Source organism: Squalius cephalus (assembly GCF_949319135.1).
Source record: "Squalius cephalus genome assembly, chromosome: 25".
Lineage (NCBI taxonomy): Eukaryota > Metazoa > Chordata > Actinopteri > Cypriniformes > Leuciscidae > Squalius > Squalius cephalus.
The window spans coordinates 3,772,799-3,800,154 of NC_137146.1; the positions used below are offsets into that span (position 1 = coordinate 3,772,799).

The 27,356-nt window shown below is 34.2% G+C and overlaps 1 protein-coding gene across 1 annotated transcript; it reads left to right on the forward strand.

Annotated features, from left to right (window-relative positions):
- The first annotated feature begins 7,898 nt into the window (after positions 1-7,898).
- Positions 7,899-26,770, forward strand: LOC307153342 (uncharacterized protein). Its single transcript, XM_079862735.1, has 15 exons — positions 7,899-14,316; positions 14,456-14,738; positions 15,033-15,139; positions 16,013-16,175; positions 16,261-16,342; positions 16,503-16,613; positions 17,654-17,695; positions 17,806-18,271; positions 18,415-18,575; positions 22,559-22,787; positions 22,911-22,975; positions 23,129-23,278; positions 23,362-25,234; positions 25,347-25,511; positions 25,685-26,770. The coding sequence occupies exons 3-15, from the start codon at positions 15,037-15,039 to the stop codon at positions 25,903-25,905; spliced, it is 3,831 nt and encodes a 1,276-aa protein (XP_079718861.1). The 5' UTR covers positions 7,899-14,316; positions 14,456-14,738; positions 15,033-15,036; the 3' UTR covers positions 25,906-26,770.
- The last annotated feature ends 586 nt before the right edge of the window (positions 26,771-27,356 follow it).

The following is a 27,356-nucleotide window of genomic DNA, read 5'->3' on the forward strand; positions in this document are numbered from 1 at the left end:
TCGTAAAGCTTTGTAGCTAAGATCAGACATTTCATTGACTTTGCAATATGAGCATTTTAGACAGAAGCAATCAAGAATATAATGGTTTTAATAATTGAACTAAGAATACATCGAACTACAATTCACACAGAATATATGTATGTATATACACCTGAAACAAACAAAACGAAAAACATTACGAACACGAATTAACAGAGGATGAGAGAGAGAAAGAGAGAGAGGTGAGAGAGAAATGAACGAGAGAAAGTGAAAGCAACATGTGCGATCAGAGAAAGATCACAGTTAGGCAAAAATCACAGACCAGGTAACCTTTGAGAGAGACAACAAGAAATCAAATCACCTTAGTGGTGCAGGCAATCTTAAACACATTAAAAGCTTGATAGCGGATACTTGCATATAGTCTTTTGTGTTGCTGAGGCAAGAAGACGCGTGTCGGTCTTTCGGAGCTGTGCGTTCTTTCGTGTCTTCCGGTGCGAGCAGATTCGCGTGAAGTTTTAAAGGTTCACTGAACGTGAAGTTACCAAAGAAATGATTCAGAGTTTATCTCCCTTGTGGAGTGAGAGGCGAATATGAAAATAAAACTTAGTAAAGAAAAGAAAAGAAAGGTCGGGAGTGACGCGGAGGTGCGCGTCCGAAGACGGTGGCCTAAGCCGAAGTTGGTGTTTCCCGAAGTTTGACCGAAGAGGAAGAATGAGAAACGGGCAAGTTCCGTCTTTTGAGGGAATCCCGTCCACGCCCCTTTTTGCACGTATCACTTACACGTATTTGAGAAATATCAGATAGGCTAGTTGATGACATGGTAAGCAAGTTTGTGAATACTTTGAATAAAAAAGGAAAAGCGAAATAAAAGCGACACATCTGTCATACAGTGGCTGCGGTGTATTGCGTGACGCGTCGCCATGGAAACATTAAAGGGAACCTTCGCCTTGAAAAAACTCACTCTGGGGGTGGGGGTGTCAGTTAGAATATTTTAAACTTACGCGTGAAAGGGTTAAAGAAAAGATCGAAAATAAATATTTGTGTGTGCTGTAAAGTGGTTAGAAAAAAATTAAATCGGAATCGGCTAAAATCGGTATCGGCAGGTCAAACTCAATGAAAAATCGGAAATCGGAATCGGCCTAGAAAATTGTAATCGGTGCATCTCTAATTTAAAGTTCACTCACACGACTATCAAGCCATGTTATCGGCTACTATGACACGGGAAAATCAAATCCATGTTTATACATTTCTTAAGTGGTTATACATATAGAAAATGTAGGATTAACACTATATTCCTACTCCTCTCCTAGAATCTCAGCTTGCTTGACATTCCGTTAGGGCCATAAAACCTTTTCCACCTAACAAAGGGGGGAGGTCTGGTTGCAAGAGAATGTTGGTGAACGTTCTTAAACTAAAACACTTTTGATTCAAGACTACACATTAGAAAACCACACCTCTATTATAAAGCAGAAACTAATCACACATACATATAGGAATGTACATACATTAAATGGATATTTCTATCCTAAGTTACATACAAAGGACGTGTGTGTGTGTGTGTGTGTGTGTGTGTGTGTGTGTGTGTGTGTGTGTACTTGTCTACCTATCTAAGTGGGGACCTTGGTGTCGTTACACACTCACCAACAGGGGACCGTCGAGCCAAGTGGGGACATTTTTCAAGTCCCCTGTTGGTCATGCTTTAAAACATGTTTAAATCAGCTAAAACACGCTCTGGTGAATTTTTTACATTTTTGACCAAGTGGGGACCTACATGTGTGTGTGTGTTTAAGTCCATACTCAGCAGCGCTCCTGTAGGCTGGAGCAGGAACTGCAATGGCCCATTAACACACGTCGTTCACACTTCTCCATTGTTTGAATGGCTTGCTGTCCTAGAGAGGCTCTGAGACTGTAGAGCTGCTGTTTAACTGGTAGCTTAGATAATGAACTTCAAAGTCTTTTCAAACATCCCCAAACATATATATGTATATATGTATTATTATTATTTTTTCTAATATTACTTTTGTCAATTTTTTTTTAAAATATGCCAAAGGGATCTGCAACTCTGAACGATGTCTTCCCTATACAACAGGGTACTCCAGCCTGCAATGGAACTATGTGTGTGTGTGTGTGTGAACATTGTCTTTATTTTGTAATTATAAGTTATAGTTACAAAATAAAGACACTGTTCACACACACACACACAGATCCAATGCAGGCAGAAGTCCACTGTTGGTCAGTGTAGAGCGATAGTCCCCTATGTTAGTAATATAGACATGTATGTGTGTATGCAATGGCAAGTTAATTGTTAGGGACTGCATATAGATAAAAGATATATAATGTAACTTATAGTTATAGTTACAAAATAAAGACACTATTCACACACACACACACAGATCCATTGCAGGCAGAAGTCCACTGTTGGTCAGTGTAGAGCGATAGTCCCCTATGTTAGTAATATAGACATGTATGTGTGTATGTGTGTATGCAATGGCAAGTTAATTGTTAGGGACTGCATATATATAAAAGATATATAATGTAACTTATAGTTATAGTTACAAAATAAAGACACTGTTCACACACACACACACAGATCCATTGCAGGCAGAAGTCCACTGTTGGTCAGTGTAGAGCGATAGTCCCCTATGTTAGTAATATAGACATGTATGTGTGTATGTGTGTATGCAATGGCAAGTTAATTGTTAGGGACTGCATATATATAAAAGATATATAATGTAACTTATAGTTATAGTTACAAAATAAAGACACTATTCACACACACACACACAGATCCATTGCAGGCAGAAGTCCACTGTTGGTCAGTGTAGAGCGATAGTCCCCTATGCTAGTAATATAGACATGTATGTGTGTATGCAATGGCAAGTTAATTGTTAGGGACTGCATATAGATAAAAGATATATAATGTAACTTATAGTTATAGTTACAAAATAAAGACACTGTTCACACACACACACACAGATCCATTGCAGGCAGAAGTCCACTGTTGGTCAGTGTAGAGCGATAGTCCCCTATGTTAGTAATATAGACATGTATGTGTGTATGTGTGTATGCAATGGCAAGTTAATTGTTAGGGACTGCATATAGATAAAAGATATATAATGTAACTTATAGTTATAGTTACAAAATAAAGACACTATTCACACACACACACACAGATCCATTGCAGGCAGAAGTCCACTGTTGGTCAGTGTAGAGCGATAGTCCCCTATGTTAGTAATATAGACATGTATGTGTGTATGTGTGTATGCAATGGCAAGTTAATTGTTAGGGACTGCATATATATAAAAGATATATAATGTAACTTATAGTTATAGTTACAAAATAAAGACACTGTTCACACACACACACACAGATCCAATGCAGGCAGAAGTCCACTGTTGGTCAGTGTAGAGCGATAGTCCCCTATGTTAGTAATATAGACATGTATGTGTGTGTATGTGTGTATGCAATGGCAAGTTAATTGTTAGGGACTGCATATATATAAAAGATATATAATATAACTTATAGTTATAGTTACAAAATAAAGACACTATTCACACACACACACAGATCCAATGCAGGCAGAAGTCCACTGTTGGTCAGTGTAGAGCGATAGTCCCCTATGTTAGTAATATAGACATGTATGTGTGTATGTGTGTATGCAATGGCAAGTTAATTGTTAGGGACTGCATATAGATAAAAGATATATAATGTAACTTATAGTTATAGTTACAAAATAAAGACACTATTCACACACACACACATATCCATTGCAGGCAGAAGTCCACTGTTGGTCAGTGTAGAGCGATAGTCCCCTATGTTAGTAATATAGACATGTATGTGTGTATGTGTGTATGCAATGGCAAGTTAATTGTTAGGGACTGCATATAGATAAAAGATATATAATGTAACTTATAGTTATAGTTACAAAATAAAGACACTATTCACACACACACACATATCCATTGCAGGCAGAAGTCCACTGTTGGTCAGTGTAGAGCGATAGTCCCCTATGTTAGTAATATAGACATGTATGTGTGTATGTGTGTATGCAATGGCAAGTTAATTGTTAGGGACTGCATATAGATAAAAGATATATAATGTAACTTATAGTTATAGTTACAAAATAAAGACACTGTTCACACACACACACACAGATCCATTGCAGGCAGAAGTCCACTGTTGGTCAGTGTAGAGCGATAGTCCCCTATGTTAGTAATATAGACATGTATGTGTGTATGTGTGTATGCAATGGCAAGTTAATTGTTAGGGACTGCATATATAAAAAAGATATATAATATAACTTATAGTTATAGTTACAAAATAATTAAACTGTTCACACACACACAGAGATCCAATGCAGGCAGAAGTCCACTGTTGGTCAGTGTAGAGCGATATATATATATATATATATATATATATATATATATATATATATATATATATATATATATATATATACATATATATACTGTGTGTGTGTGTATACATATTATGGGGGGCCAAACAGGAAATAATTCTATGTAAATTTGAATATATAGTTATAACTATGAATATATTTGTAAATCCTAAATATATAAATGTAACCCTGAATATATAGTTATAACCCTTAATATATAAATGTAAATCTGAATATATAAATGTAAATCCCGAATATATTGTTATAACTCTGAATATATAAATGTAACTCTGAATATATAGTTATAACTTTGAATATATAAATGTAAATCTGAATATATAGTTATAATTCTGAATACATAAATGTAATCCTGAATATATAGTTAAAACTCTGAATATATAAATGTAACTCTGAATATAGTTATAACTCTGAATATATAAATGTAAATCCCGAATATATAGTTATAACTCTGAATACATAAATGTAATCCTGAATATATAGTTAAAACTCTGAATATATAAATGTAAATCCTGAATATATAGTTATAACTCAGCATGTGTGCTCCGCTCAATATTCCACTCTATGCCAATGCGCTCCACTCAATCGCTCACTGCCCAAGCATTCAAATCCCGCTCCTACATGAAATCTCAGTGTAACGTAGGCTACTGTACTATAGCCTTTGTTGATTATTTTTAAGTCATTGTTGGGGGCATTTACAATTTTGCATAGCTGGCCTCTGCACAATGTTTGTGTGATAATAGGCCATTGTTTAAACTTTATTAGTTTCAGAAAGATTCTCGCAGATACAGAGACAGTTGAAACAAAGGCAGATCTTTATTTTACAAAAGCACAAGGTTTTGGTGTTTGGATGTTTAAACATACTCTTACAGCTATCTACTGCCTAATGGTTTGCCAGTTGATAAAACTTTGGATAATATAATTAATAACAACATAAAATCACTTCAGTGTTATGACAATGTTGTTTGCATGAAAACACTTTAATTAGCAGAATTATATTCGTATAGACTGAGATGTAAAGAAACAGTGGTGGCCACTATCGTAATGAACTGTCAACAGTGATAAGGTATAGCTAAGAGTGCTCCAGACCAACCACGAACGAATGACTTACAGAAGGTATTCTTAACTAAGAATGTTTCAGGAAACACTTATTAACATTAAGGTAAAGCCTGAGTTATATATAAATGTATGTGTGTGTGTGTGTGTGTGTGTGTGTGTCTAATTATACAATGTTCACACAGGCATCAGAGACCAATATGCAAGACAAACATAAAAAGTATAAAAAAAAAATAGAATGATCAAACCATCAGTTATCAAAAATTTTAAATATTAGATTATTTTTTTTATTTTTTTTATGAAAGACCATTTGAATCTAGCCTGGGTTTCCCCATGCTGCCTTGCTCACAGCGCGATTTTATTCACGTTGCTAGGCAGTTTGGACATCATAGACCTAGCCGGCTGAATTCGTTTACAACAAAGATGCATAGACAGTAAAAGAAAAGATGACTGCCTCTGGAGAATTTAGATTTCACACTTATAAATAAGTCAGAAAGAATAAATGCATATTTGGGGTGCTGTCCGAGGAGAGGGCGGGCTCGGTATTCGGCCCGAACCCAGGGTACTCCCCCCATATTCCAGGCTGTGGAAGAACAAGCCGAGAGTGATTGGGGGGATGCTGAAACTGTCAAGGAATGTTAGGTGAGTGAATAAATATATGCTTCCTTTCATGCTGATAAGGTAGGCATGGCAATCGTTTGATGACAAGTTGATTGGATTGATTATTTGAACGAGCTTCTCCCGAACTTTCTGTATGAAACATCATGTGTAGATTCCGCCATCGCGTCTGTTATAGACGATATCGACAGCGCATTCATTTTAAAAGAGGAACAGAGAACCGCGATCAAGGCATTTGTCAACTGGAAACATGAATGAAAAACATATGTCACTTACTCCGTTGCTCTGATTGGTTGTAGGTCTATCCAATTGAGTGCAGAGACATTTTCTTTCCTAGTTCGGTTGAAACACGCCCCATAATCAAAGTTCAATGGACCAGTATCAGACTCACATTCTGACTAGAATCTGAGTATGATGACGTCAGGCTACCATAGACCAGATTTTCCAATGAAAAAGGGAACCAATCGCAGAATGGGGAGGGAGCAGCAAGACGATGATGACACCGAAGCAGTTTGTTTATATCTATGGATCCAACATGGCATCAGACTCGACGTTACCTTCTACCCTCATGTTTATCTTGCACAAACAGTAATATTCACGCCATTGTGTACAAATAAATCTTTGACCCATCGTATTTTTCCTCGTCGAATTTCTGTCACTCTACATACGTCATCTGGTATAATTGAAACGATTGGCTATGAGCTACGTACAGGCGCATTTGATAGACATTCATAGCGCCCAATAAACGGCTCTGGGCATTCGTGAACCACGCCTCAAATACGAGAAAATTAACACGTGGTTCCCAGACCAAGGCTCAAAAGAGACTTGGTCTGACATTAGCCAGGCTAATTTGAATCTGTTTTCCACACAATGGGGTAAAAATTACAGACGGCCTGGCAGCAATAGCTCAAAAGCAGATGTGAGAAGAAGCTTCTTATCATTCATAATATTATTTTTCTTGTTTAACGCACTCTCTTTAAATATATTTTATATGCTTTTTTATGCAGTCCCTAATTTTTTCTCTCTAGCTACAGTTCCATATCAACAAATAATACAGAATTTTAATTTTATTCTCACCAATTATTAATTTACAATATCAACAATGATCTAGACTAGATAAATAAAATGCAACCACAGCAATAAGTCAGGGGAATGCTTTTATTTCTTCCTTTGGTTTGAATTTTAAACATTTTGCAGTTCTTTTTTAAAATGTATACATTTTAATACAATTATAAAATGATATCATGATTTGAGACCCTCTTTTCTGTAATTAAAGACCAATTTTATGGGTTGTGGTGTCTCAGACAATGGCCAATATCAGTTAAAAAAACATCGTTTCCCTTAGGGCTTAAATGAACCTCATCACTTAAAAATAGTTCAGGCTTTTCAAACAGTATGTGTGGATGATGTACAATGCTCCCATTAACACACAAAACAAACTTAGCCATCACATTGTTCACAAACTTTCGCACTTTGTCCACCTTTCCCGGGGGGGCATGCCTCCAGTGGCGCCTTTGGTTTATTGAAGACAGCAGAATTTTCATCTGGGGAAACTGTCTGTTGAGGTCACGTAGGTCCCTCTTCATTGCTTTGAGAAGCAGCACACTTTTCACACGTCCTAGGTCGTTGCCTCCACAGTGAATCACTAGCACATTCGGAGCAGTCCTTCTTTTAAGGCACTGTTGGAAGAAGGGAAGGAGGTCTCCCCAACACATGCCTCCCCTGCCAAACCACTGGACCTGGGAAGCCACTCCAAGATTGGTGCCTATGGTCTCTCTTGCTCGCTTTTCGCCACGTCTAATGTAACTGTCACCAATAATCCAAACTCTGTGCACACCTGATAAAAGGATTACAATACAAATGATTAACTATGCAGCACACAATTGGGAAGTCACACAATTGCTCTAGAATTTGTTGTAAAATATAATTAGCTGCGTCACAATAAACTTTATACATTTAAGGCCTTTCTTTAACATGGAAAGGCACAACTCACAATCTTAAAATCTAGGGCTGGACCATGATTTAAACATCTACAATTTTCAAACGAACATACAATAACACTTAAACATTTGTGTATTTTGAAATGAGATTGCCACTACATGCATTATTGTAAATGTTAAAATCTATTTGAATAAAACATTTTAAAATAGTTCAATAGGTTGAGCAGAAACATACCTTTCTTTTGAGTAGTGGATTCTCTGATGAAGTGTTCTTGTTGAACAACATGAACTGTTGACTTGACTTTTCTAAAAAAAACAAAACAAAAAAAAAACAAGGAAAGTAAAAAAATAGTAATCGTAAACATGTTTAACAGTTGCAACATCTGTAGAATAACTGGTAAAACATTGTTTTTTATGTTTGTTAAATTGACCATTATGATTTTAAATATACGCAATATCATCATTGTTGGTACTACAAGTCTAAAATAAGGATTATTCTAAATTTCTAAATTACTCTTCTAGACATTTTAACTATCCGCAAAAAGGAGTATCAAAAATATAAATTATAAAGATACCAATTACTAATGAAACCAATTTGAAATTCTGAATTGTAACAGCGTAATTATTTATTTTCTTTATAAATAGATCAATCAAAATGCTGAACTTACCTCATGTTGTAGAATATGTTCTCCTCCTTCAAAAACGCAAGGTTCAAACAGAGACAAACACTTCCAAAAGACACGAAAGAGTGAATGTTCTGTGATTATATCCCACAACCCCAACCATCTCTGGACAGTGATTGGGTCTCCAGATAACTGTTGCTATAGAAATGCTAATTTCTCTGGGATTGGAAACAAACTGGCGCCTCCAAATATGTACAAGTGGGTGATTGTTGCTTAGCTTACCCTGGAAAATAATGCTGTTGCAAAAACACTTAATTATGACTTAGTACACTGCAAAAAAAAAAAAAGTTTAAGACTTACTTATAATACACATTTTTGAAAGTCACATGAAATAGACCATATTATTTATTTCAGATTAGTTTTAATAAAATATATTTAGTTAAAATGTCCCAAAGAAATAACAAACACCATATGACACCAAGTGTATCAGTGAATATTTACACACACATTCAATATATATATAGATTTATATAGATTTGTTTCTGGGGTAGAAAATAAAACAACAATATGGTAATCTCTACAAGATCTGTTTTAAAGTGAAAATAAATAAACTCATATGGGGTTATATCATGTATTGGTGTAAACAGTGAACTATATTAAGTATGCAGAACTCCAAATAAACAATACATGGACCAGTACTTTCTTAATATCATTAATCTTGCAGCACAACTTCAATTTAAATGCATCATCACTTTGGATTACATTTTCAGTAAGGTTCTATTCATTTAGATTATGTAATGCATACAGTTATCTGAACTAACCAATAACATCATACACACATTAATGCACAGTGTATTATTTTAGATAACTTATTCATATGAGCTCATAAAATTACAACCGTTTATTTATAGTTTATGGTAAATTAACAAATGAAACCTCTTTGTAAAATGGATAGCACTATTTCTAAATTTCCATTAATTAACCTTATGATCAAAGATAAAACACAGTAAATAATATATATGCCTAGTTTAATATAGTTCTTCTTAGTTAATTACTAATTTGTTGGTTAGTTTCATAGTAAATTAAGTTTATCCAGCTGTTTATCATAACAGAATAAACACTGAAAAGGGTGATCATGAACCAGACGTGAATCCATGAATAGCTGCAATTCACAAGTGTGAATTGAGTGGTTTTAGTTACAAAAAACAGCAATATCATTTCATTTACATACTGCTTAAACCTTTTTCTTTTGGAATGTGTGGTTAACGATTTCCTATACATTTGCCTTTACATATGATAATCACAGGTGATTACAGCTGTGACCTGACAGACTGTTTTTATCTAGTGGAGACCGGGTGTTAATAGGAGACATTAAATGCTTCGATTCCCCAAGCAGATATACCAGAAGTAAAACAATCAGAGGCATAATTAACCCCTTGATTGTCAAGGATCACTGGTGGCCCCAGATTATTTTATTTATTACTCTTTAAAACATCACACTCCTACTTGATCTGCACAAACTGAGCTTCATTAGGAAGGTTTAAGACCCCAGCTTTGATATTTGACCACTGTTTATAATTAAACTGGTTTGAAGTTAGATAAGTTTCTTAATTTATTCCAGAAGTGCAAAATAATTAATCTGTAATGTTCGTTATCTTGAATAGAAATCATCACTCATACAGCAGCCATTCATCTCATCTCCAGTTTATTTGTGTTTATATAGGCCTACATACAATATCCACGATCTCCCAGGGCTATTAGGCCAATGATGCGCACATTTGGAGAAATAATTGATATGATATCGTCATACAGAATAATATTTCTATTTATTTCCCACTGAATTATGCAATCTGAAGAGCTCAAACAGCTAACAGAGCCAGCGATGACTCTGCTCTTCCAGATTTGCGTCAGCAAACGTGATGACATCAGTTCGATATGATTCGTTTGTAAAGCTGTCAATCATCTCATGGTGAACCAACGTGACCATAAGGCTGTCCTTCTGGATGACGCAGTGCTGTGTACACTGTGGACAAACAAAACTAAACACATCTCTTCATCTGATACAAGAAGCTAATAAATGCAGGATTCAAGTTATTCTGTTTTGTGTGTGTTTGATTTCCGTTCGATTTTGGTTATTGTATAGGAACAAAGAATGTTTACAGTATGCATGTGAGTAAAAATAGCCCATTGCTTCATAAAAAAATGCAAAATAGCCTATAACATATTTAAATAATCTTTTTTGACTTGAAACCATTTTAAATTGCGACCGAAATATGATACAAATACTCAATTGTGTTTTAAAGTGAGCTTTAAGTGAGAGTGTAATATTAATAAATGATATTGTGTCATGTAGCTTGAGGCTGCCTGTTGAGCTAATGCACCTTCTACATGAGCTTCCTATTTCATAAAATCATGTTATTTATTTTTTTTAATTCAAGAACAGTTTTTTTTTGTTGTTGTTGTTGTTGGTTTTCTAACAAGACTTAAGATAATAGATGTATTGCTCTTGCATAGTGGAATGACAGAGATTTAGATGACCAAGCAAAAAATACAGGGATACAGGCATTAATGACTGAATTCAAACAAAAGAATAAGAATAAAAGAAAAATGAAGATTAAAGGGTTAGTTCACCCAAAAATGAAAATTCTGTCAGTATTTACTCTCCCTCATGTTGTTCCAACCCCATTAGACTTTCGTTCAACTTCGGAACACAAATTAAGATATTTTTGATGAAATCTGAGAGATTTTTTTTACGTAGTGTAATAGCGTAGCGCGTCTGTGTTTCACGTCACCACGTATCACACATGACCACAGTCGCCCAATAGCCCGCTACGTTATATTACACTATGTAAAAAAAAACCTCGAGGTCCAGAGAGAAGGAAATGAAAAGAGGAATAAAGTCGTTATTTTTGTTTGTTTTTGCGCACAGAAAGTATTCTTGTCGCTTTACAAACTTAAGATTGAGCCACTGGAGTCACTTGTACTATATTAACAATGTCTATAATACATTTTCTGGGCCAGCAAGTTGAGGTGTCCATAAGCCTGCAGGAGGAGTGATCCAGCACTCAGATTTAATCAGAAATATCTTCATTTGTGTTCCGAAGATGAACGAAAGTCTAATGGGGTTGGAACAACATGAGGGTGAGTAATTACTGACAGAATTTTCATTTTTGGGTGAACTAACCCTTTAAGTCTCTTGAAAAGGTGCTAAATGTTCGTCGATTTACATGAATGGGCCATTTCTCCTCACCAGACCAACCAGACATGTTGAGTCAATGACTCTAAATGACAATGAGAGTCAATGACTCTACATGAGTGTTTACAGGGGAATAAGATATTTGGTCTTACAATAGGCTTCATAAAATGCATTTAGAGATCATCCTCAGATTTGATATTCTGAAGCTCAGAATATTTTATACATTTAATAAATATATTCTTAATATTTGATGTTTTTATGTTTGAGCTTATATATCTCAATATTCATAACAGTCTGATAAATTTTTAGTCTTGAACTGTAAACACTCAAGTGATGGCTTTCTAAATATATGTTGGTTATGTGCCTATTCAGAATGATTTCTGAGCAGAAACTTTGATATTTTTGGTATGTCATAAATGCATCACTCACCAAAATTGGGGGTGACTATATAATTGTTTTAAATAAGCTATTCATCTAAGCTGTCTATACAAAACATTGTAAATAACCAGTTCAGTTGTAACAAGTAGGCTTTATCATCTGTATAATTTATTTAATGAATCTGTTTGAGATCAAATTAATGCTAGATGTTTTGATATAAATTAAATATCAAACATATAATGTTAGTACATGGCATGACTGTGTTTAATTTCACTCAGTTATTTTGATTTATTTCCAGATTCAATCATAGGCTTGTTCTTACATAGTAGAGCTTGCGCAGTTTTCAAAAATGGTGCTTTAAATCTCTTGACAAACTAAAAGACTTAAATTACATTTGTATGTATTCTAAATAAAAGACACAGGTTGTACTGAATGTCAGCTTGCTTATTTTTGTAAAGATAATGATTTATTGAGTCCACATGCCATGTAAACTTGAAACTATGCTTCAAATCACAGATCGAGAGCTGTCGTTCAAACCACAACTCTGCGATGCTGTTTACAAATGTTGGTTGGAACTAATACTTCAACGTTTGGTAAAAAATAAATAAAAAAATAAAGTAGATTCATTTTATCATTTCATTTTCATTTAAGTAGCTTTTATAAATGTGCAAAGAAAAAAAAAACATTACTGGTGTGAATCTTGAGACAAAACAATGGCATATTTTAAGATTCAAATTTGAGGTTGGTGTCTCTAAAACTATGCCCCCAGTTTCACAGACAACGCTTTCTCAGACGCATGTTTGAGCTGTTTTAACTGAAAACATATTTAAATTATGTATTATCAATTATTATCAATTGTATTACAGTTTTTATATTTGAGCTTGTATACCTTTAAAATATGTGTCTCATTTATTCCCCACCTGGTAAAATGGGGGCTGTCTTAGAACATTTTAAAGAATTATAATGTATAAAGTGGTATAAATAATTGTGGTGTGACTTGACTGTATATAAATTACAGAGCTGATTGAAACATATCCCAATTGCTCTGATCAGATGGTTCCTCACTGCTGTTTTCCAGTCCTTGGGTGGACTGCTACCCTACCCCCCAAATACCCCCGCAGGCAATTTGCATTTCTATGGAGAAGAGCTTCAAAGGACAGCATGTCATAGACACATAGGCCAGACTGTGAAAGTTTTACCTTAGGCCCCGTCCACACTACTGCATTTTCGTTTAAAAACGAAGACTTTTTGCTACGTTTGCACCTCCCGTCCACACTAAAACGGCAAAAACGGAGACCCAAAACGGAGAAGTTTAGAAACGCTGCCGACCCGTTTTTCGTTTTGAATCTCCGGAGGGCGTTTTAGAGTGGACGGGTCAAAACGGAGGACTTTAGAAACGATGACGCAGAGGCTCACGCTCGGCTCTATGATTGGGTGTCACCAGTCATGGAGTATACACAGGTAATATTCAGTACCAGTAAACTTCACCCGCTGGAACAGTTTCTTACAGTAAGAAACTGGCGCGTCTCAGGCGCGGTAAACGCGTGCATGCTAGAAATATAACCGACACCTATTTTTCTTGCGACACGCAAGCGTGTTGGAAGCGTTTTCTGGCAAAATGGAATAGGAAAAGATGTTTATATGTCATTTTGACACAAATACATATTAATAAATGATATTTTGATGTTTGAAAACATTTTTTACAGTCTATGCTTGAAAGTCTCTAGGTTTACACCGGCACGCACATGCCCAGTGTTGGTGAATGGTCACGTGATCCGCGTTTGCAGTCGTTTTAATGTGGACTGAGATCAATTCTAATACGCAGCTAATACGCAGTGTTGTTTTTTTTTTGTGATTCAACACAAGGTACTCTTAAGTAAGTGGTATGAGCTTTCTTTTCAGATGTGCTATACAAGTTAAGTTAAACCAACATAAATATGAATGCCCATGGTAAATGCTACGTCCTATATAACCATTTGATTTACATTAAATGAGAATATTTTTATATTTATTTACATTGTGTGAAATTACTTTTTTTCTTTATTAACTTTATCATTTCTATCTGCCACTGGTATAGGTTTGTGCTCTGTGCTCTATACGTACAGAAAAAAAGTGAGTAATTATAATGTATGTAATAGTAATTGAGGAAAAGGAATTTTTCCTGATCCAACTGATGTTTACAATTTGAACTGAATTTAAAAACAATGGACTATACACTTATTTTGAACTGGCTGTTTGATTTCATTCACAGATAAATTTGCATAACAGAACCAATAGTAATGATGGGTAATTGTGGCTAATCTGTGGGCGTCGGCCCAATCACTGCTCAGATAGCAGCATGTGTATCATCTATTCTATGTTCCTAACTCACACTTCAGTTTTGCCATTTGGAAGACAGCTCCTATACGCGATTGTTTCCTACATTGGAGAGTTATCTTTCTGTTATAGTTTAAAGACTGTATCTACCTCCAAGAACCTCATAAAAAGCGCACTGAGACATTTCTCATCTCAGTTTTTTCTTTCCAAATTAAGAGGTAAGTTGAACATTATATATTTTATGATAATTTGTAAATGCTAATTTTATAAAATATTGATATCCTCTTACAATGTAAATATGCATGTATATTACCGGTAATATTATTGATAATCAGATTGTTGGTAATTTTTTTTTTTTTATTTTTTTTTTTTACTACATTTTAAATTGTTACCCACGGTGTCATCTTTTCAATCATTTATTTTCTATGAAATTCTAAAGAGGTATTATTTATTTATTTATTTATTTTGCATATGAAGTAATCCTACATAAAATAATTTTAAATATTTCACAGGAAAATGAGACCCAGAAGAGTTTTTCCTGAAAAAGAAGCTTTGTACTTCATTGCTTCTGGCAAAGATAAAGACACATTTGAGAAACAATTCATGAGTGAAGAGAAAGGTAAGTTACTACATACAATTCTCCCATCAATACTGTATGACTTTGCAAAACTTAAATAAAAGCTAAGTGTGGTCACTAATTAAAGGAATAGTTCACTTAAAAATGAAAATTCTGTCATCATATACTCACTCTCATGTTGTTTCAAACCTGTATGAATTTCTTTCTTCTGCTGAACAGAAAGGAAGATATTTAGAAGAATGTCAGTAACCAGACAGTTTCTGGTCTCATTGACTTCCATAGTATAATTTTTTTCCTACTATGGAAGTCAATGGGATCAGAAACTGTCTGGTTACTGACATTCTTCTAAATATCTTCCTTTCTGTTCAGCAGAAGAAAGAAATTCATACAGGTTTGAAACAACATGAGAGTGAGTATATATGACAGAATTTTCATTTTTAAGTGAACTATTCCTTTAATGTCAAAGGGTTGGGTTTAAAATATGAACCTAGAGAAAGCAGGCTGTTAAAACAAAACACGCAAGAGGGGAAAAAACATGATTGCTTTGACCAGTTAAAGGTGGATTTACATCTGTTTTCCTGCCAGTATTTATGTTATAAGCTGCTGATGTCTCTAAATTAAACACTATTATGTAAATGTGTGAGTGCTCTTGATATTATTTGTAAGTAACTGCCAGTTAGAATGTGAGGGGCCTGTGTAATAATGGAAATGATGAATATTTAGTGTCTGATTTTTTCAGACAGAAAATCTGATTTTTTTTTTTTTATTATTATTATTTTTTTTACACTTTTATAAAGATGTAGATACAGTTGTTTTCGAAGTAACAATACCATTGAAAATAATTTAGACAACCTGAATAACTTCATGAATCTTTTATCATACTATTAATTTACTTGTATTTATACTATTTATTAGGTTTTGGAGTAATTGCCACAAAACACATTGAGCCAGGTGAATTCCTGTTGGAGTATGTTGGAAGACACATCACTGGATCTGAAGGAGAGAACCTGTTCAAAGACTACTCAGCTGAAAATGCAGCATTTTTGTATTTCTACTCCTTTCAGGAACAATCTTACTGGTAAGATTAAATTAATGAATGTTCCAATGAAATATAATACCATTATGACAATTCAAAAGTGTTTTTAAAATATTTCACCACACAGTGTTGATGGCAGTCAAGATACAGAAAGACTAGGACGATTCATAAATGATGACCACATCAAGCCAAACAGCAAAATTAAAATAGTAAGTCTGTCTTTAATGTATTCTTATTCTTTGTTTCAATTACACCTTTTATACAGCCTCATCTTGTAGCATTATTTGACATTATTAAAAACTAGGCGACTTTTCAAATGATGTTTTTGTTGTTTTCATTTGTGTGTTTGTGTGCTTTTGTAACCAATAGATAATGGATGAAAAGAAAAGACCACATCTGTGTGCATTTGCGTTAACAAAAATCAATGCAGGAGAAGAAATTTTATACGACTACGGAGATCCTAACTGCCCATGGAGACAGGTATTTAAACTTCTATTTCTATTTGTTGGTGTCTTATTTTCATTATTTTATCAAGTGGTGAGGAAAACTTGCTAACACTTTACAATAAGGTTAATTGGTTAACATTAGTACTAAATGACCAATACATTTGTTACAGTATTGGTTAATCTTTGTTAATATTAGTTAAAATCCAGCTGTTTCAATGTTTGTGCATGTTACTTCACAGTGTGTTATTAATTTTAACAAATACAACTTATGATTTTAATGATGTATCAGTACATTTTTAAATTAACAATAACCAAAGTTTAATAAATGCTGTTTAAGTGTACAATTTTTACTTTAAAAAAGCAAATTATTGAGGTAACACTTATATAGTTTTTATATGGTAACACAATAAGGTTTCATTTGTTAACATTAGTTAATGTATTAATTTGCATGAACTAAAAGCCATACATTTGGTAAAATATTTATTCATCTTTGTTAGTGTTAGTTAATGATACTCCGGCTGTTCATTGATTGTTCATGTACATTTACAACGTATTACCTAATTGATTTTAATAATGCATTACTAAATGTTGAAAATAACATTAACAAAGTTTAATAAATGCTGTATAAGCGCAGTTCATTATTGGTTTGTTAACTAATGCTAGCTAATGAAACCTTATTGTAAAGTGTTACAAGATTCTCTTATCCTCAACAATACTGCTGTACAATTTTTACCTTTAAAAAAGCTAATTATTTAGGTAACACTTACACAATGAGGTTTCATTTGTTAACATTAGTTAATGTCTTAATTCACATGATCTAAAAGCAACACATTTGGTACAATACTTATTCATCTTTGTTAATGTAAGTTAATTAAACTCCAGCTGTTCATTGCTTGTTCATGTACATTTACAACGCAATAACTAATGTTAATAAATACAACTTTTGATTTTAATAATGCATTACTAAATGTTGAAATTAACATTACATACTATTAAGAAATATTGTAAAAGTGGTGCTCATTATATGTTCATGTTAACTACATTAATGATTGCTTTTAATGTAATTTGTTTCAGAAAACCAGTATTTCCACATTCAGAGAGATCAAGGAAAATATGGTAAATATATATAGAGAGGTCTGTTCCTTCAGCTGAGTTTACTAATAACTATATACACTGTAAAACATTTCTTACATTTCAATATGCTTTTGCTTTTTTGCATTTTACAGGAATCACGATGGAAGAATTCATTTGAAAACTTTGATTTAAAGCCTGGTTTGATGAAAATGGATGACCTTGTTATCAACACAGAAATGAAGATTGCAAATGGATGCAATGCTGCTGAGATTTTCCCAGGAGTCTTCAACAACTGCAAAGTTGCAGTGAAACGAGTTGCCAAACATGTTTCCAAAACTGAATTGGAAATGGCTCATTTCCTGAGTTCAAAAAATTTACAAGCAGAGCACCTTCTGCAACACATTTCAGTGTTGGAAGACACTTACTTTGCCTATTTTGTGTCACCTCTTTGTGAATATAGTCTGATGGAGCTGATTGAAAACAAGGATTTTCCTGAAAGAAAAAGCCTGATAGAGAATCGAAGACTAGAGATCTGCCAGGAGTTACTGCAAGGACTTCAGGAACTGCATTCATATGGAATTTTGCACAGAGACCTGAAGCCTGAAAATATTTTGTTTGGTAAGAGCAGTCTGTGGATTAGCCATAGCTATAATTATCCTGTAATATCAGCAGAAATTTTCATTTAAAATGCATGAGCATATGATAATGTGGATATCATTTTAAGTGTTACATTTTTTGTGAGCATTTTTACTTTTCTACAGATATAAGCAATAAACTGTACATCGCAGACTTTGGAGCAAGCAGAAAACTTGATCTGGCACAAACCACACTGCTCTCTCAAATGGCTGGATCTTTTTCTTGGTCGAGTTATGAAGATGTTGGAGGCATGCAATACAAGTACAAGAAAGAATCAGATATCCAGGTAAGGGTTGAAAATATCATGTTAAAACTTGTTAATTTGTGGGAGGACGCCGGCACACAGAAGTGTTTTTTAATTACACTATATCAAAGTTACTTTAAGATTTAATGTAAAAATAATAATAAAAGGCAAATTATACATTATTTAAAAGGTTTAAGACTCAATCCTAAAAATGTTTTACCTCTGTTTTATTATAAATATCTCATGGTGACTGTAATTTAATTTCTTAATTTGTGTCAAAGGAAAAAATCTGCTATATGGTCATCATGAAAGCATTTGACTACACAATGTTTGGTCTCAATTTATTTTGATGGTCTCTTTAACACATTCTGTTGATTATAAGTAATGTTACAACTACATGTGAACTAATTCTCATTAGAGTACTACAGGAGTATAAGTAGACTAGAGACTAAAATGTAGGTTAGAGTAAAAATAAGTTGACATGTATTATATATTTAGTCAGTATAATGTCTATTGGGGTTTATCACAGTCAAATTTTAGCAGATATTAAGCAGATATAGTCTACTAATACTGTAATTACAGTTGGTTGACATGTAGCTGCACATTTATTTATAGTTAGTAGAATGTTCAAAAGGGACCATCAAAATAAAGTGTTCCCTTTCATAGTCACTACGAGTTACGACGTGACGACGAATAACGTCTCCGTTCCCTACTCAGGGAACCAGGGAACTTACTTAACTGAGACTTTTCCAGCATTCCTCTGGGTTTTTAGTTCAAAAGTGAACACATTTGGAAAAATATTGATGGATTCTCATTATTAATTCACATTTCAGAGTGGAGTTTTATTTATTTATTTATTTATATTTTTATCCTAAATTAATCAATGTAACCAATAAAGAGCAGCGGGTTTCAAACCCTTGGTCGCGTCCAATATTTAAAAAATGGGTTGTCTTGATGATTTAATGAAAATGGACTTACATAAAAATGAAATAAAATTAAATTAAAATAATAATATAAAATAATATTATATAGGCCTAAGGAAATATGCTAAATATATTTTGATTTAAAAAAAAATATTCAATAAATCAATAAAATAAAATACTGCAAAAATATGCAGCTGAGTTAGTTTCATTTTACTCCACAAATAAGGTGATAGAAAGTAAACAAAAAATAAATAAATGGTCATTTCAAAAGTTTGAAAACCACTGGTATAGAGCATTAAAAACTGGTATAGAGCATCCATTCATTAACAAAATAATTATGACCTTGTGCAGAAAGTCAAGAACGTTTACTAAAACAAATACAATTATGATGTTCCATGATTTTCCAATCACAGTGCTGGTTATAACTTAAGTATTGTATTGTACACAGTTACTCATTCCAAATTACATGACACAAATTGCAGTCAGTGATGAAATCTAGATTAATCTAGATTACAATCTAAATACAATTTATTAAATTTATTACAATAATTTACAATATTATTTACAAATAATTTACAATCCTGTAATCTAAATAATTTTAGGTAATGTAATTGGACTACTTTGTGAGTACTTTTGACCCTAACGATTCAATAGGATAATTGTGTACCATATTGATAAAAATACCATGAGAAAGAAAATATATATTTTTTTTTGCTATCAATTTTGTGAAGTGCATTAACTATTATAGCCATTAACTATTATAGCTTTTAGCCTTTATTACAGTATGTAAACTATCCTATCCTCTAAGCCTCATCAGATCACAAAGAGAATGTATTTTAAATACTTGAAAGGCCTTATAAGTTTTGATAACATGGTTTTGATCTAATAAATTGTCTTGGTTTGATGCTGAGAATTTTAACATTGAGCACATTTTTTTGTAAATTTGAACGACAAAAATCGGTGTTGCCTACACCGTTATCCTCTTTTTACAATTTGCACCCTGTTGACTTCAATGGGGCAAGTACTAAACCTGCTTTTAGCCTCTTAACATCCTTCATGTGTCATTACAAGTGCACCAGCCATGTGAGTGATTCCTTCAGAGTGAACACGGGTGAATCTGACTGCAGTAGATGTGAAAGGGTTTGTGCTGGAGCAATCTGTAAATTAATCTGGCCGTTAGAGTTATCATCTGCAGATTTTAAGTTAAACATGGTCAGGTCTGTGGCTTCATTGGGTTTCTGTACTTTAACAAGAACCAATTTCTGTTTTGTCATAAAATATCAATGAGAAAAATATTTTCTAAAAACTTTACAATACACTTAAGCCTATATATTATGTTTCTTAATGATTGTAATTATGATTTTATGACAACAAATTGCGAAGTGTCTTCTTTAACCCTTTCACGTATAGTGGTCACTACAGTGGACAGCTATTAATAAAGCATTTTCTTGAATTTGCATGGGTTTTTATGGCAAAGTTGCACATCAGCCTCATTGGACCCTGGTGCATCATCCTATAAATTGCAACCAAGGGCAAGCCGTTGTGTTTCGATTTTTCTCCCCTCCAAACCAAGATGGCCAAGGGTCAGTCAGACATGCCAAGTTGCTCCGGAATATCCACCCATTCCTTCTATCCTAGGAGACTCAAGCAATATCTAATGAGTCATATCACAGTAAAATTTTCCAAGTTTTGATTTTAGATTGAGAGAAAACTCTGATTAATCACATGTCCACTGTAGTGGACGTCATGCATCAACTGCTATATTTCAGCTACAATTCATAATTATAATGGGAATGTTAAAACTTAAAAACTTGATCTGCAGTGAATTTTTTACTGTAAATAAATGTATTTGTATTATTAGAATGTAATTTTCATTGACATCGAAAAAAGTAATCTGAATTTGTAATGCATGTTACTTGTAATGCGTTTCTTTACTCATAACATCAAAAAGTAATCTGAATACGTAATTCATGTTACTTGTAATGCGTTTATATATTCGTTACATCAAAAAGTAATCTGATTAGGCAATGCACATTACTTGTAGTTAATTACTTGTTAGATCAAAAAGTAATCTGATTAGGTAATGCATGTTACTTGTAACACATTACTTTACTTGTAACATCAAAAAGTAATCTGAATGTGTTATGCATGTTACTTGTAATGCATTACATCCAACACTGATCATTTCAGATGAGATTGAAAAAATGTAATGCTAGGTTTTCTCAGAGGAGGGCTATGATAGAAATGTGCATGTCCATCTTGAACATAATCAGAATTATCAGCTAATAAGGGTAAATCTCCATACTCTGGTGCACTGGAGGGAACATCTGAGTGGGTTCCACAGTTGTGCCTTGACAGTCTGTAGAAAATTCTGATGGAATCACGTCCTCATGTTCTGATATCAAAGATACGCGAAGTGCAACTTGTATGAAGTTGTACGAAGCCTTTCCAATATTTTTAATTTATATTTGTTGTATATATTTTATATTTTCAGTTTCACATGATTTGATATAATTGTTTTGATTAGTTTGTTAAATTCACATACTTTATCTGTTTGATTATTGTCTTATATTTAATACAGTATATCTTCGTTTTTAACCATAACCGCATGCTGTCCACTCAAGTGGACACCTGAAGATCTCTTTGAAAAATTTGTAAAAAATCTTGTTTTTCATGCCCTAAGAGGAATAAAAACACATAGGGAAAAAAAATACTGACTAAGGTTATCATAATTCATGCATGAAAGGGTTAAAATTAGACTACAACTATGCTTCTATTCCAAAAATGTCATGAACAATGAACTTCATGAACATCCCCTATTTAATTTGGGGATGACAATTCTTAGGTTTGGGTTCAAATGGATTAACAGGTTACATGTATGCAGTTACAATACTATTTTAGTATGTGATCAATATGATTTGTAATCAGTTCTGTCAAAAATGCATACATTTGTTCTATGTTCAATTGTTCTGAATGCTAATATTCGAGCAGCTTTCATTTGAGCACAGCAGCATTTTGTCATCATTTTAATCATCTTCATTCATTCTGCAGTTTAGTTGTGACCATTTCTGAAATTTTTGTAAATATTATTTTATTTTGTAGGTAGCAGGATGCTTGGTTCATTATATCCTGACGGATGGGCAACACCCCTATCAGACAACTACACCCTACTCCAAGGATCCAGTTGGGCTATCTCAAAATGTCAGAATGGGTAACTTCACTCTTCAATGTGAAGAAAGATGGACAAGACAAAAATATATTATTAGCAGAATGCTGTCTAATTCAATCGAAGAACGTCCCACCATTGAGGAATGCCTTCAGTCTTTCACATGTACGTTCCAAGACTTACACTTTTCTCTTCACCTCATTAATAAAACTTTGTAGATTTTACAAGAATGTAGAAAAAAAATCCTTAAATTATTGGATATCCTTAACAATTGTTGTGCATTTACAGGTTTCATACACCAGTCGGATTACACTGGAATCACAAACAACTACAGCAATGTGAATGAAAATGAAGTAAGTACTTTTCATTTTCATAAAAAAAAAAAAAAAGTTTAAGACCAAAAAGACAACAGTGATTCTAAAACACAGTATGTGTTTTAGAATCAGCAGGCTCTAGATAGAAAACAAACATGGACATGGATTTCACACACTGTTATTGTTTTACAGGACAGAACCCATACAGCAGATTTCTGTCCCCAAACGTCAGATGAGATGGACATCCTAGAGAGTACCGACAGTGATAAGCCAGAAAGTGTTTGCAGTGATGAGATGGATTCATCTTCTCACACTGAGGAGGACTTATATGAGTCTGAAATGGTAATTAAGGGTTTTATACTTTATAATATATAACATTGTTATTATTTACAAATACATTTCAGTTGTGTGGTTCTTTATTTCAGAACAACACTGAACAACAGGTTTCCTTTTCCCTGGAAATCTCAGAAGAAGAAGAAGACGACACAAAAAAAGCTAAAGGACATGTTGCAGAACGCATCCAAGGAAAACCACTTATGAAGAGTTGGATAGAAATAGATGAAAGTGCCCACGGCTGTAGCTCTCAACAAAATCAAATAAAAGTGAAAATGTCCTCAAACAGTGTACATCAACGCATCTATGACAAGAAGAATTACTGTCTTTACTGTGAGAAGCCTTATCCAAAAATTGCAAGACATCTACAGCAGAAACATTCTGAAAAAGTTGAAGTTGCAAAGGCACTTGCACACAACAGAGGCTCAAACATGCGTACTCTTCTATTAACCAAAGTAAGGAACATGGGAAACTACCACCATAACAGTTCAGTCCTATCCTCTGGGAAAGGACAGATCATACCAAAAAGACAAGCAACTCGTGAGTCAACAGCAATAGACTATCTGCCTTGCAAGTTTTGCTTTGCTATGTATGTCAAAACAGATCTCTGGAGACATCACAAACGTTGCAAATTACAAGACAAAGAAAATATGCCAGTGAAACGAAAAGTTCAGGCAAGTTGTTCTCTGTTGTTGCCAATGGACTCTGACGTTTCTAGTGGACTTAAAAATATTATTGAAGATATGACATATGATACCGTTACTCAAGTGGTGAAATCTGACCCGTTGATTCTGTCACTGGGTGAGAGAATGTTCCTCAAAAACGGAGAAGTTTCACGGCACCGGGCAGACATTAGAAATAAGATGAGAGAACTTGCCAGACTTCTTATAGTGACAAGAACTATTGATAAAGACATTGTTGCTTTGAAGGACTTGATCAACCCAGGAAAGTTCAACACAGTACTTGAGGGAGTAAAAAAGATGACTGGATTTGATTCCTCAACCAACCGATTCTCAGTCCCTTCAACAGCACTGAAACTGCGTCATTCCCTTGTGAAAGTGTCATATATTTTGCAGGGAGAGGCTTTACGTCAAGAGGATGATGCATTGAAGGGAAGAGCAGAGCAATTCAGTAAATTAATTGAACTAGAATGGACAATTCATGTTTCATCTAATGCACTGAAAACTTTGTACCAGAAAAAGTGGAACAGTCCCCAAATGCTGCCTTTAGCAGAAGACATAAAGAAGCTCCATGATCATCTAAAGTGTCTTGAGGAGGTCAACAAAAAAGCACACATTGAACACACATCACAAAGGTCATGGAGTGATCTCTCTCAGGTGACTCTAGCACAGCTAATATTATTCAATCGGCGTCGAGAAGGTGAGGTTTCAAGGATGGAAGTCAAAACATACCTGCAGAGAAACAAACAGATGATTCAGGATGAAATTATGGAGAGCCTTTCACCTTTTGAGAAGAAACTCTGTAAGAATCTCACCAGAGTAGAGGTACGGGGGAAACGAGGCCGCAAAGTACCAGTACTATTTCCCACAAATATAACAGAATCTGTGGAACTTCTAATTAAAACTAGAGAAGATGTTGGGATTTCCCCTAGCAATCCCTACATATTTGCTCGTCCTTTTTATGGATCACAGGAGAGCATCCGTGGTTGTGACTGCTTAAAGCGATTTGCAGAAAGCTGTGGGGCTAAAAACCCAGAAAACATTACATCTACAAAGTTGAGAAAACATGTAGCCACAGTTTCTCAGCTACTTAACCTGCAAACGCATGAACTAGACCAACTAGCAACTTTCATGGGTCACAACATTGAAGTCCATAGGGAGTTTTACAGACTGCCTGAAGAAACCTTACAAGTTGCAAAAGTGAGCAGAATTCTGTTTGCCCTGCAAAGTGGAATAGGCAAATTTAAAGGAAAATCTCTGGAGGACATAACGCCAAACATCAACTGTAAGTAAATTACTTATGTGTATATGTCTTTTGTTTAAACAATTCATAGTGTCCACACTTTGTAAAAATCTACTTTTAGTTTTAAAGAATGTGAATGCTCATTTTGTTACAGTTGAAGGGGGCTCCAGCAACTCAGACACAGAGGATGCTGAATCTGAAAAAAGGATGACAGAGGATGATCATTCGGAAAAAAGGGCTGCCACCTCAATAACGACCGCAGCCTCAAGAGAGGCAGTTCCATTCTTTAGGATTTCACCACTGCCTTTAAATAAAAAGGGTTTGTTATTCCACTTTGCATAAAAAAATTGTATCTACATGAAACATCTTGACATGTATTTTAAGAATTGTCTGTGCTCTTCAGCTTGTAAAATCTACATTATTCAAATTTTGGTTATTCTTTAATTCAATTAATTTGATTTACTTACTTAATTTCTTAATTTATTTTAACAGGAAAGTCCAGAAAGACCTGGTCAGAGAAGGAGAGTAAAATTATTGAACATCATTTCAAGAATTTCCTAAAGGAAATGAAAGTCCCTGGAAAAGTGGATTGTGAAAGATTCTTAAATGAAAACAAGATTTTAATTGGTAATGAAAGAGAATGGAAAGCAGTAAAATACTTTGTGCACAACCGAATAATCACTATCAAGAGAAATTTGTGTCTACAGTATTGAACCTATAGCAATACTGGGACCTTGCATATGGAGTATTGATGTTTTATGTCACAATACTGGGAGCTTGCGTATGGAGTATCGATGTTTTATGTCACAATACTGGGAGCTTGCGTATGGAGTATCGGTGTTTTATGTCACATACTGGGAGCTTGCGTATGGAGTATCAATGTTTTATGTCACAATACTGGGAGCTTGCGTATGGAGTATCAATGTGTCATAACATTGGTAGTTCATGTAAATGGAGCGTCAGTGTGTCATAACATTGGTAGTTCATGTAAATGGAGCGTCAGTGTGTCATAACATTGGTAGTTCATGTAAATGGAGCGTCAGTGTGTCATAACATTGGTAGTTCATGTAAATGGAGCGTCAGTGTGTCATAACATTGGTAGTTCATGTAAATGGAGCGTCAGTGTGTCATAACATTGAAATGATTGACTATGTCCAAACTATTTGAGTGATCGATCATTTTCTGTCTTTTTTTAAGTTGTTTTAAAAAATCACTATTTTACACGTGCTTTTCGTTAATATATTTCATGGTATTTGTAACTTTTAATATAATTTATTTGGTGTTACCCTTTTATTTATTTAATTATTTATTTTATATAAAGCAAAGCAACTTGTTTCAGAAGCAATATATCGTTGATGTTGTGGTATACATTTAGGCACTCATCACTGAGGGTGGAAAGTCTGCACTACCGCAGGGGGGGCTCTTTTAGTGAGCTTATGAGATTTTCTATGTGATAAACTGAATGGTTTATTATGTGAAAAACCATTTCCGTTGTCAGGAGTGCAGCAAGAGCAAGTAAGAAACCTTCAGTTTAGGAGTGTGTGGACCTTAAATAAACTTTAACTTGATTTCATTCAACATGCTGTAGGTATGCATTTTTTCACTATTTATTCTAATTGCAAGAACTGGTTTATGAGTGTTATTGTGAATAATATTACTACGTCATTACATATTCTGTAAGTCAAAACTCAAACTGAACCAACTGAACATTTGAAATGTGAAAATCAACATAAAACTTTGAGTTTTGACCTCCGGTAGAGGTGGGCATATATTAATTGTTTTAATCTAGATTAATATTGAAATTAATCTAGATTAATCTAGATTAAAATGGTTCATTTAAATTATGCCGAAGACATTCAGAATATGTGTGCTACACAAAACTGGACTATAAAAGTAAGTCTTTGAGAACGGGTTTCTCAAGCCATGTGGCGCATTATACCAGGGGGTCATCTTCTGTTTCCAAAATGCATCATAAACTGCTTGAGAAAGCTGTTCTACTCATAGACTGTAAAAGGTTACTACTGTACTGTTACCGTCCGTAGGCAACATTAGGTAGGCCTATGTTATTATCAACTACTATAGGCTATCAATTTGGGATGGGCGATATGGCCTAAAATCCATATTGTGATATACATTGCAGCCTCTTGTGATAACGATATATATT